Source organism: Scheffersomyces stipitis, chromosome 4 (genome assembly GCF_000209165.1).
Source record: "Scheffersomyces stipitis CBS 6054 chromosome 4, complete sequence".
NCBI classification, from domain to species: Eukaryota; Fungi; Ascomycota; class Pichiomycetes; order Serinales; family Debaryomycetaceae; genus Scheffersomyces; species Scheffersomyces stipitis.
In genome coordinates, this window is record NC_009044.1 from 1,291,056 (window position 1) to 1,303,584 (window position 12,529).

At 39.2% G+C, this 12,529-nt stretch overlaps 4 protein-coding genes across 4 annotated transcripts; 3 read left to right on the forward strand and 1 right to left on the reverse strand. All coding sequences in view use genetic code 12, as the record gives it.

Annotated features, from left to right (window-relative positions):
* Nucleotides 1-860: 860 nt before the first annotated feature.
* PIC2 lies at nt 861-1,781 on the forward strand (the record flags this gene model as incomplete). The annotated part of the gene is made up of 1 exon (XM_001384166.1): nt 861-1,781. The coding sequence occupies one exon, from the start codon at nt 861-863 to the stop codon at nt 1,779-1,781; it is 921 nt and encodes a 306-aa protein (XP_001384203.2).
* Nucleotides 1,782-2,053: 272 nt separating this feature from the next.
* AGE2 (zinc finger protein) lies at nt 2,054-3,391 on the reverse strand (the record flags this gene model as incomplete). The annotated part of the gene is made up of 3 exons (XM_001384510.1): nt 2,054-2,361; nt 2,440-2,824; nt 2,852-3,391. The coding sequence occupies 3 exons, from the start codon at nt 3,389-3,391 to the stop codon at nt 2,174-2,176; spliced, it is 1,113 nt and encodes a 370-aa protein (XP_001384547.2).
* Nucleotides 3,392-4,912: 1,521 nt separating this feature from the next.
* On the forward strand, nt 4,913-5,407 carry CYB4 (outer mitochondrial membrane isoform; the record flags this gene model as incomplete). The annotated part of the gene is made up of 1 exon (XM_001384167.1): nt 4,913-5,407. The coding sequence occupies one exon, from the start codon at nt 4,913-4,915 to the stop codon at nt 5,405-5,407; it is 495 nt and encodes a 164-aa protein (XP_001384204.1).
* Nucleotides 5,408-8,595: 3,188 nt separating this feature from the next.
* On the forward strand, nt 8,596-10,326 carry PICST_59093 (signalosome complex subunit 2; the record flags this gene model as incomplete). Its single annotated transcript, XM_001384168.1, has 2 exons — nt 8,596-9,751; nt 10,232-10,326. Coding segments are annotated over 2 exons (1,251 nt in total), but the record flags the coding sequence as incomplete, so codon positions are not given.
* Between the last annotated feature and the right edge of the window lie 2,203 nt (nt 10,327-12,529).

Consider the following 12,529-nt stretch of genomic DNA (forward strand, 5'->3'; position numbering starts at 1 on the left):
TATCAGACGGAAAATTGAGAATTGCTCCGAGAGAATTGGCTTTTATCGTCGGACAATTCTCCTACAATTGGATTTCAAATTCTCACTGCAAATTGCAGATTTGACCATCACATTCAAAACCATTAGTTCCGAGTAGCTACCGACTCTCGATAATCCCATAGTCCCATATTCCGTCTCTGCTGTTCCTATAATGGGCTGGTATCGCTGGCATCGGTAATAAAAGTGAGCTCTGTGCAGTCAACTCCATAGGGGTCGGTGGTAAAAGCGGAACTTGAGGGATAAGATGTAGCGACGTCACTTGTGACGAAATTCTGTAAGAGTCCGATACTGAAATACCACAACAATGGATACGGAGAAAAGAAATGAGTCTAGATACGGAAGAAGCTTAGGTAGTTTTGCTGAAGTTTATTGTCGATGCCCTGCGCTCGCGATGAGCAAACTGTTTATCACAGCGAAAATTGCTACCGAGATGACATCAACTTTTCCACATTGACTTTTCCTCAATGCCTTTCCCCTCCCAGACTACAAGTGCCAGCATCCAAAGTCAGACTATTCTACGGCAATTACGGGGAAAATTCCATAAGTCGTAGTTGAGCCTCAAAAAAAATAAAATCCATTGTGCGCTATCTAGAGGAAATAGGGAATCAGGGAGTATAAATAAACGGCATCGGCTCCATGGATGAGATTCTGCAATTGAAAATGCTTTTCTGATCGTTCTGAGCTGTACTGTTCTTATAGAGTGATAGAGTCTTTGTTGTTGCGTTCTAGTATTCTTGGTTGCCTTTCTCGTTCTACCCTGTGCAGCTACCCCCTATAGCCTCTTAAGCATTTTTACGAGTACGCTATAAAATATTTCAAATATGACAGACTCCCTTAAATCCCCCAAGAAGATCGAGTTGTTCTCGAGAGACTACTACGTCGCTTGTACCGTCGGCGGTATCATAGCCTGTGGTCCTACGCATTCTGCTGTTACGCCCTTGGATTTGGTCAAATGTCGTCGTCAAGTCGATCCCAAATTGTACAAGTCCAACATCCAGGGCTGGTCCACCATCATGAAAACCCTGGGTGATTCCATTCTCACTGGTTTCGGTGCCACATTGATTGGTTATTCCTTGCAGGGTGCCGGAAAGTATGGTTTCTATGAATACTTCAAAAAGACCTATTCTGACTTGGTCGGTCCTGATATCGCCAACAAGTACAAGACTGGTATCTACTTGTCGGCTTCTGCCAGTGCTGAGTTCTTGGCCGATCTTGCATTGTGTCCTTTAGAAACAATTAAAGTCAAGACCCAAACGACAATTCCACCTTTTGCCAATTCTGTGTTTGATGGCTACTCCAAAATCACCAAGGCTGAAGGTTTCGGAGGATTGTACAAGGGTTTGGTGCCATTGTGGTTCAGACAAATTCCATACACCATGGTCAAGTTCGCTACTTTCGAGAAGACTGTTGAACAGATCTACAAGTATTTGGGTAAGCCAGTGACCTCCTACTCTCCTTTGCAACAAACTGGAGTGTCTTTCCTCGGTGGTTACATTGCCGGTATCTTCTGTGCCGTGATTTCGCACCCAGCCGATGTCATGGTGTCCAAGATCAACTCCAGTAAGAAGCCATCGGAATCAGTAGGTGCTGCATTGTCCAGAATCTATGGAGAAATCGGATTTAAAGGCGTCTGGAACGGTTTGCCTGTGAGAATTGTCATGATTGGTACTTTGACGGGTTTCCAGTGGTTGATCTACGACTCGTTCAAGGTCTATGTAGGTTTGCCCACAACTGGCCATTAGCCTTTTGTCTTTTATGTAATTTAAATTCCTCAGTATACGCCATTTGCTTCGAGTGGAAAGCACATTTACTGGATATGTATATTCTGCAATAATCTAGTACCAATTGCTCATCTAGCATTTGACTAAGTTAGCCCATAATAATATCTAGATCATCTAGTTAGATTGTTCTTGTCTCGTATAGTGTGTCAAATAATGTATAAACTCAATTATTTCATTTAGCATATATTCTTATGAATGTTCATTTGGTGTACAAACTCAAACAGTACGTACCTCATTAATTACTTCTCCAGTTTATTGTCTTGTAGATTTGCTTATTATTATAAGCATTTACTGTATGCCTGCTATTTAGATATAGACTATGAAGAACTGAATATGCTAATGCTGGTGGAAGTCTAGCTCCAAACATTCTTGAACAACTCATTATCCAAGTCGTTGGCCGAAGACGACGATCCCGTGGTTGCAGGTTGGTTCCATTTGTTGGACACAGACGAGTTCGAGTCGCTCCATTCGTTCTTCCAATCGTTGGTGGATGCAGAAACACCAGAGCCAGCGCCAGCGATGTTGCCAGAATTGCCAGAAGCTCTTTCAGATTTCTGGCTCGCAAAGGAAGTACCTTGGAAGTTGTTAAGAGAATTGAACGAGCTGGAAGAGCTGGCACCAACGTTTGCCGACTTTAAGCTGAGAGGAGGCGATGCCGGCGTGCTGCGCGAGCCCAAGTTCAAACCCAGGAGCGAGTTTCCCAAGCCGTTGATTGAAGATGGTATCTGGCCAGGGGTTTGAAGTCGAGGTTGCTGCGGAATGAAACTGGTGGAAGCAGAAGGAGAAGAGTACAACGACAAGATGGACTTCTTAAGATCCGGACGTCCGTTTATGCTTCCACCAGTGGACTGTGCTGATTGAACCGTGGCTATTGGGAATTTTAGTGAGTTGTTACTATTATTACTGTTATTACCATTGTTGTTAGCTTTTTCTGGAAGTTGAGGCTTTGGAGAAGGAGAACTGGTAAAGGCTCCAAAATCCTCTTCAAGCAAGCCGGAGTGGTTCTTCGCAGAAACCACAGGAGTAGAAACCGACAGCGACAACAAGTCAAATGAGTCGGAGATGCTCGATGTCTGGCTCGACTGTTGTGACATTTTAGAAGCCTGTGGCTGTACTGCAGTTGTACTAGTTGTACCACTAGATACCTTTATTGACAACGGATCGGGTATGTGGGATGATGCAGCCCACTTCTTGATGTCATACTTCGTTCTTATGAAGCTCTCGATCTTCAGCAGATCAGGAATGTACGAGTCCGGCAACTTTGCTTCCCAGAAAGTATTGCACTTGTCGTTCCCCCACAAGACCATATTTTCAATCTGGTCATCGGTCCAGGCATCTAGATCTACAGATTTAACCTTCAGGATGTGAGTACCCATAGATCTATGAATCCCCAGGCATCTGATACATATGAAGCAGCCCAACGACCACGACGCCCAACGTGGGTTCTTGGCAGTTTTGCAATCCGCACACGAGCGATTTGGAGTCTCCTTTAACAACTGCTTCAAAATCTGCTTATGTTTCTCAGAATGAGTTTTCTTCGACGAAGGCAACGCGTTTGATCGGTGGCTCATTACGAATGGAATGTTATGGAAACGAAGTTGGTAGTTAAAATGGAAACTGAAGTCTCTGATTCAAAAAAGAAAGGAATCACTGAAAAACCAACTGAAAAATTGTTCAACAAAAGTGTGAATCAAAATCTACAAATGTTACAAATGTGTCCAAAACTACGCGTTTTTGGTAGCAAAGAAATTCGAATAGTTAAGATGCGACTGGTAGGTCTACCGAAGCTATCTGTAACCTCGAATGTCGTCTCACTAAAAAGAAAAGATGGCTTTCTCAGGAAAAGATACCCTCACAAATCAACATTCGCTAATGGTGTTGGAGAAAAACTAATCGAGGAAATTTGATGAGACTTGCACGTGATACGGCACGTTATATGTCACATGACGTGAATAACCTGCAATGGATTTAAGCATATTCTTGCTTCTGTAGTGCCGCACATATATAATATTGTACCAAGTTTAGTATATTTTATGTATGCAAAAGCTTGAGAATAGCGAAATCTGATATATTATATAGCACTTGCAGTATAATATTCAATAGTGCAGTTAGAAGAAGATACCAACCACATTCTTTTATGATTCTCATAACCAAATAGAACATTGGTGGTATGTGTGTAGATCGTGGATGCGTAATTCTGAGGCGGTTCAAATTTTCGTCGTCGGTGATAAGAACGGGTTCCAACTCTTCTATTTTATCGCTACAACGTATCCTTCATGTAGACCCATATACAGGAATTTGTTTCTTTTGATCCTAAAGAGATTAAAAAACAGCAACAGGCTCTACGACTTGTATCTCTTTTAGTGAGAAATTGGCCGAGAAAACGAGTTGGTAATTCGATGAGGTAGATCAAGCTGAACTTATAGTGAGGATTTTGCAAGTTTCCAGCTGGGTGCATTGTCTCTCTTCAGTGTTTGGCATTTCCATTTTAGTCACGTGCCTAGTCATGTGAAGTCTCCACTTCCGCAATTTCTTCTTAAACTAATTTATCGATTGTGTCTTTTTCAAGATCTTCTTCCGCTGAAAACATCTGGTTAGAGAAGTGTAGACATCCTTTTTTCTCGTTTTTTCTGGGTATCTATACGACCGCTTTGTTGAAGGTCAGTTGTCCGTTTATTCGCTTCATTTCTGGCCGTTTCTGTTTGAGATTCAGTCTCCTGTTGACTTCTAAGTTTTCATGATCAAGTCTCGAGTTTAAGGACAAATTGGGTGAAACGCTGTACATTTATTTGAATTTGTTAGTACACAGTGCTTGGAGCTTGTTTATCTTGTTGATTTCCTTTTGTCTGGTAGGCTTTTTGGCATTGTTAAGACTGGTGAACATTTCCAGCAAGAATTGTCAGACCTTATAACACACCAGAAAATTCACCAGAATCAAACTTTTGTGAACAGAACTCATTATTTCTGTTCATATCCGTGTTTAAGTATACCCGGACCAAACCATTATACTATCATAAAAGACATTCATACCTATTGTTATCTGCTCTTTTCAGATAATTTATTTCATCTTATCTTCAACTCATCTCAGCATCATGTCTTCTATCACAACGGTGCCTTCGATATCGAAGAAAGTATCTCCGCGATTTTACACCCCAGCTGAAGTCAAGAAACACGATACTCCCGAAGATCTTTGGATGATTTTCTACAATAAAGTCTACGACGTAACATCATTTGCTGCTGACCATCCTGGAGGAGTAGAAGTGCTCTTTGATTGTGGAGGAGTTGATGCCTCCGAAGCTTTTGAAGATGTAGCTCATTCTGACGACGCTGTTAACATGTTGGCGCCGTATTTCATTGGAGATGTAGTTCCAGAAGAGCATCGCAAATATGCGAACGAGCGAAACCCAGTCACACAGTACATGAAAAGCAAAGTTATACCGTCTTCGTCTCCTAGAAGAAAGCGCAATAATAAAAAGAAAGTTGACAAAGTTTTTGTCGAGAAACTCACTGTGGTATTGTTGGTCTTTCTTGCCGTCTTGTCGTTCGCATTCTATGTCAGTCTTCAGAAGTTTAAGTGGTCGCCATAAAAGCTCAACTTTTCCAATTCTTGAACTGTGGTGCTTCACTTCTCCGCACTTCTATCGTCATTGTCATTGTCATAGACTATTTATTATTTATTGCTACTATGTTATTGTTGTTGTAGCTGCTGCTGTTGTTATCATAAGAGAGTGCCGGTTGCATAATCTAATCTAGAGGCTATACGGACTAGTTTTTGTTACCGCTACTTTTTGCTGTTGTCATCACTTCTGATTGTCATTCTTCATTTCTCTCAGCCTCATTGCATCGTCTATGTTGTATAACTTTCATTGAAACTTTATATATCTAATGGTTTAATTGAAATTTCATATTCTGTATTATACTTCCGTACAATAAAGCACTGCACTAAAATGGAATTGGCTGCGAGTTAGAGAATTTCTACTCATTAAAGGTAATTCCAGCTTCCAACTTTGACATTCAACATTATTCTAGTTCAGAGTACGTGCTCTTGACGGCCTTAGTACGGGGCACGGCTTCGCGATATTAATACCTGAACGTAGGTACAAAAAATTAACACTCAAAAATTAATGAGCAATTAAATACGAAAATATCAATACAATTAATTCAATCTATACCAAATAAAACACTTCCAAATGGATACTCTTGATTGAAAGTATCAAACAGCAAAAAGTAAGCCCGATGCGGGGGTCGAACCCGCAACCTTTTGATGTCTAACATAAGAGTCAAACGCTCTACCGATTGAGCTAACCAGGCAGGAGAAATAGCCCGATGCGGGGGTCGAACCCGCAACCTTTTGATGTCTAACTTAAGAGTCAAACGCTCTACCGATTGAGCTAACCAGGCATTTCTTGTGTGGAAAATCAGTGCTCTCACATAAGTTTTGTTTTGTGTCACGTGATTTTGTCCACGTTTTTTGTTTTATACCGCCTTCAAGGGAATAGTTCCTTTAGGATGTCAGCTAGGTATTTGGTAATATCATCAGAAGGTATCTACTTTTGGTTTATTCCCCATTTAATATAGATTAAAGAAAGATTTATATACTTCGTTGTAAATATATTCTACTTTAATCTTTATGCATGCCTCGTAAAAATCAAATTTCGCAGCACATAATTGGAGCAAACTACTCTCCGAGTCATGACTATTATAAAATGCTTGAAAACGATACTATGACGTGATCCACATGGTTCGTCATCTAGATAAGTAGAAACTTGATTGAAATAAAATATATAAATTTTAAGTGATGGAAAAATATTATAAAATTTGACATATTTCTTTATTAAATGTCGTACTTAGAAGCTGAAGTTTCACTTGATTCTGGGTGTCTTAAGTTACACTTCCAATTTTAACTGACGGATAGAGAATAGCATTACGTCCACGACTGATTCAAGATGAAGAATACTCTCTAATAGCGATGTTCGTGCCAATTGTCCACTATCGAAAATCACTATAATAATCGAAAGTAGCTGCAGTTGCGAAGTTCAGCATGCAAGGATACACCACGAAAAATTTGAGTTATTTGGAATGAATTTTGTTCTGTCTTCAGAAAGCTCTATTCAATGAGAGTTTCAACAAGATCAGTAGTAGTTTCACTTAGTAGCACTGGTGAATGAATTTGGAGGACAATACAGCAACAATAAATCACTTAAATATACATCATCTCCCCTTTATAAAGATTATAGATGTTATCCGCACTCTTCTGGATACGCAAAGTTCATGTAATTATGATTTCTTCTTTCGATGCCAAAATTGGGCCATGATCTGTGAGCCAATAATGCTCTATTTGTGTGAGATCCTTTTGTTGATACAGCAGCTCTCTTAGTGCTTATTATAGAACTTGATTTACAGCTTGTTAAAAAAATTAGAATAGGGCAAGGGAGTTTCATTATCTAAAGTTTTCGCAACCATAATTCGTTTTAGGAGGATTTGCACTCTCACTAATACACAACAAAAATAACAGAACCATCTATGGAGCCCAATATGGTCTTACAGTATCCAGTAAGCAAAAAATAAGCCCGATGCGGGGGTCGAACCCGCAACCTTTTGATGTCTAACATAAGAGTCAAACGCTCTACCGATTGAGCTAACCAGGCAGGAGAAATAGCCCGATGCGGGGGTCGAACCCGCAACCTTTTGATGTCTAACTTAAGAGTCAAACGCTCTACCGATTGAGCTAACCAGGCATTTCTTGTTGGCATGCGCACCAATTTTAAATAATAGAAATAAATAGCACGTGTTAAACAAACCTCTATATAAAACAGGTTGTCTAAGACTTCAACAAAGTCCGATATAGTGTAACGGCTAGCACGGTTCGCTTTCACCGAGCAGACCCGGGTTCGACTCCCGGTATCGGAATTATTTTTTTATTGACCCTATAATCATAACTTTGTTGATGTTGTAGGCATATGATGTTATGATAGTAGGCAATTAGGCAATAGTATTAGGAGAACTTTATTTTGTTATTTGGTTGGTGTTAGAAAACTGGTACTGGTTTGCAATCTCAGTTTCTACAACACTTCAGAACTTTAGGCGAATGACAACCACTCCAAATATATGAAAATTTTTGACAATTATAGGATACTATATACCTTTAGTATATGTGGATGAGAATAGTGCCATAGAAAAGTTGACCAGTAGTCTTCAAAAATGAACGAGTTTGAAGACTCTCAAGCAAAGAAGAAAATTTTGCAACTAAAAAATTGTGCGAGAAGGTGAAGCAATTTCAAAGAAATTTCTGCCATATAAAGAAGAGTCTTATTTGTAACACATCTGAGAGCAGTAAGAAGCAAAAAGAAAGGAATTGACACGGACAGGAATTGAACCTGCAACCCTTCGATCTGGAGTCGAAAGCTCTACCATTGAGCCACCGCATCACCCTTGAGGTCGACGTTGGAGCAAGGATAATAGGCGATTTTGGAAATAAAAAATCACGTGATATATGGCACGTGACAACATAAAATTCAGTGGATTTAAGCGTTTATCAATTTCTCCAGTACTATCTATGATACTTCCAGATAGACACTACTAAAGGTGATGTCAGACGAAGAATTCTATTCCGAGGAATCATATGAATTTGAATTTGAAGAAGACGAAGAAGATGGAGAAGAAGGCATCGAAGTTCAGGATAGAGAAGAAGATGAGGACCTTGGAATCGTATGTGAATCTGCTTTTAAGCTGATATGATCTACAAGTTACTAACGAAAGGTCGTAGGAAAACAAGTACTATGCTGCTAAGGGATTGAAATATGACGATAAAGCTGCTGCAATACGAGAATTGAAGCTGGTCGTAGATAAATCGGAGGATAATGAAGAGAACAATGAATGGAGATTTAAAGCATGCAAGCAGATCATGAAGATCAGTGTAGATATTCAGGATTACGATGGAGCATTGCAGCAGCTCAGCAAGTTGATTGAACTACTTCCAAAAGTCAGCAGGATTTATTCTGAAGAGTCTTTAATCAAGATAGTCATGAATTACTCCATCGTGGGTGATAATCTGTTTGTGACATCTTTGTATGATATGATAACGAAATATACTCTGGAATCGAGTTCTGGAAGTAATGATAGATTGTTCTTGAAGATTTCTCTTAGCAAACTCAACTACTTTCTTGAAAATGGTGACTATGCTAAATGTCCACCATTAATAAAGTCTATCAATGAGAAACTCGCCCAAGTCTCAGAAGCAATGATGAAGTCATATGTGCTAGAAGCTATTGCTTGTGAGATTGAGTATGAATCGCACATGTCAAATGTCAACCTCCTCAAATTAAACCAATTATACCGAAAGAGTTTGAAGATAACAACAGCTGTAACACATCCAAAGATTCTTGGGACGATACGAGAGAGTGGAGGAAAAGTCTCGTTTTACAGAGGAGACTACGAAAAAGCTAGAACTGAGTTTTATGAATGTTTTAAGAATTATGATGAAGCTGGATCTTCCAAGAAAAAGAAAATACTAAAGTATCTAACCTTATGCTCCTTATTGACAGGGAATGAATTCAATCCGTTTGAGTCTCAAGAAACACAAACATATGCACAGCTTCCAGAATTTTCCAATTTATTGCTATTAATGCAATCTTACGACGATATGGATTTGAAAGGAACTAAACAGATTATAGAACATATCCTAATATCCAAGGACGAGTTGCTGAACGACGATATCTTCTTGAATGCCCATGAGAAGATCTTGCTTAATTTGAAATCAAAAGCTATAATGAACCTCTTCAGCGCCTTCAGAACTATCAAGTTCGAGTCGATAAGGCAAGCTGTAGATTTGAGCCAGGAAGACCTTGAAACACATATAATGAAACTAGTAAATTCTGGAAAACTCACCCATATCAAGATCGATTTCGTCAATGGGTATGTAGAGTCTACGAGTGAAAGAAACCTGATTTTCCCATTGAGTTTGCGTTCTGAAGATATATACTACAACTTGAAGGCCATCAATATGTTGGACTTCAATAGCAATAGCGTTGGAAATCCAGGCGATGCAAACAGTGCACACGAAGATAGAATGGATGTAGACAATGAAAGAGAAAGGGAATACCTGCAACCTCTAGATGAGGCCAACAAACAAAGCATTCTCACCAAATTTTTGTTCGCTTCAGATTATCAGAGCGACAAAGATTGGTTGAAAGCAATTGACTCCTGGTATCGTTATTTGGTCTGTGCTATACCGCCGGCAGTGAAGTCTGAATTGAGTCAGAAAGATCAGATTTTTTCGGAGCAAAGGGCTGAAAAATCAGTCAACCATCCAGGAAATACAAAGACTGACATCGAAAACGATGTTGCCGACCAGAGTACAAATGCGGGCATCTTGAGTTCTACAATCAACGGTGACATTGATGATGGTGAAGACGACGAATACTGTGAAAACGTAAGTAAAGTAGACCTCCTCACCAGTTGGTACAAAGAGCTACAAAAGTACTACAATAGCATCGCCAGTAAATAGTAAATATACGGAAAGGATGTTTACAGGCTACATTTGTCTTTTTTCATGATGTTACTGGTCTATAGTTGTTATTCCATAGGTTTTTTGCTGATATCAAGAGCCCTAATCTTAACCGACTTTATCTAAAATGAGTAGCGCACGTCCATCGAGGACACCAAATTGAAAAAAATTTAGCGTTAGATTTTTTCATGTCTTTTTCATTATTCTCCAAAAGTACTTTGAACTTTCATAGATACTTCTAAAAGTATGTAGCTGATTCAGAAAAGAAGAGTGCTACGTCAATATGATTAAAATTTACATGCGTTATCGTCATGATTCGTCCGTTTACAATGTCTTAGGGCGCAATTTGAAATCAACTAACACCTACATGAAATGACAAGCACTTTTCGATTTATATTTCAGATAATTGGAACTAGGATTACTAACAACAATAGGTATGAAAGATAGCATGTCAAAGTTGTTATATTTTGTAGAATTTTCTTCTGATCTACAGCCTTTACTCTCTGTTCTTAGGAAGATTTTCCTGTTCCATCTCTGTTCCATAGAAAAGTAGTTTCAAAATTGGATATGAAGCAACTTGACAATCTTCTTCTTGACGAAGCAGATGCAAACTGGTAGGAAAGATCTTCAACTTGTCAGAATTGAGTGTCGGTCTCTTCTGCTGTAGATCTTACCTCTTCCTAAATTTCTGTATAATGTTCTTTGGAGTTCTGCATATAACGATTCACTTAAAAACCTTCGCAACAAAGAGTTCACTTCTTCATTGATATTGAACTCTTAGTATCGTAAGCAAAAAAACGAAGAATACTTCCAGACAGTAGAGAGTCTATTCAAACCCTGACGTATTTTAGTATGGCAAAAAAGATGCGCAAACCCGGAATCGAACCGGGGGCCCAACGATGGCAACGTTGGATTTTACCACTAAACCATTTGCGCAACAAGAAATAGGAATGATTCCGCCCAGGATCGAACTGGGGACGTTCTGCGTGTTAAGCAGATGCCATAACCAACTAGACCACGCAACCATTTCTTGTTGAACATCATACTGTATATCAATGTGAATTCAAAAAATCACGTGCTGAATTACGCGTGATATGCACGTGACTTTAGTTTTTTCATATATTTCAATGTATGCCACTACGTTAAGAAAAAGGAGTATCATCAAGGTGCTAGCTCAACTAGAAGACTTAACCTTTGGGTTTAATCTAACATCTAGTATGGAACAGAGAAATATTTATTGATCACACTAAGGTTTTCCTGCAAAGATTGTCAATTGTTTAATTCTATACAAGAAAAGATCTACTAAGTCTAACGACTCAGCCTCCTATGTTCTAGAAATCAATTCGAATAAGCCGTACTCGGAGAATAACAATCAACAACTAGGTAGACTTCAAGCTGTGGAATCTGTCAGCTGTTATGGCTGTGGCTGGGATTCTTGCAACTGATGGCATTACTTTGACTTTTTGAATGTACAAAGTCACGTGCCACAAATTGTAGCCCACTCGTTTTTATCGTAATGCATATGCAGCCATACTTTGGGGGTTGCCCAATCTTGTACAAATCAAACATTCAAAAGATTGTTAGACGATACTTGTCTTTAAGAACGTGGGAGATCAAAGTAACTCAGCAGAACTGGTTGCATGTTTTAGAACAATAAGAATTGTTTCATTTTGTTTTGTTTTGATCCCATAATGGTGGAGTACTTTGTGAAATTTCAGAATGGCAGATCTCACCAAATGCAGGCTCGTATTTTCTGAAAAATGGCTGGCCATACAATCCGCATAAGTTATTCCAGTTATACTTGAATGGACATGGAAATGCACTTCAATGCTCGTTAAGTTGAGTTATGGATTACAGTTGTATTTTTTATTGATGTCCAAGACAAACACGCATTCCCTAGAGAAAGCTGCATTCTCTATAGAAAGGGATAAAAATATTTAGAAATAGACGCAGAAAATCAATAAACCAAAGCCGAACAAGTTTCCCCACTAAGAAATATCTCCCCTTAAACCAATGGCCATTAGTACGTGACCCCTGTTTAAGTTCTGACATGGATAGGGGCTGACTTGCCGTTAATTTATGAGTCCATTTACTGCTGTATCATGTTTATATGTCCTGTACCTACACATCAGCTGTTACAGTAGAAGGGTGTCAAAGGTGTGTGATTGTAGTTCTCGATAATCAGGCAAGAAGTTGTAGAACT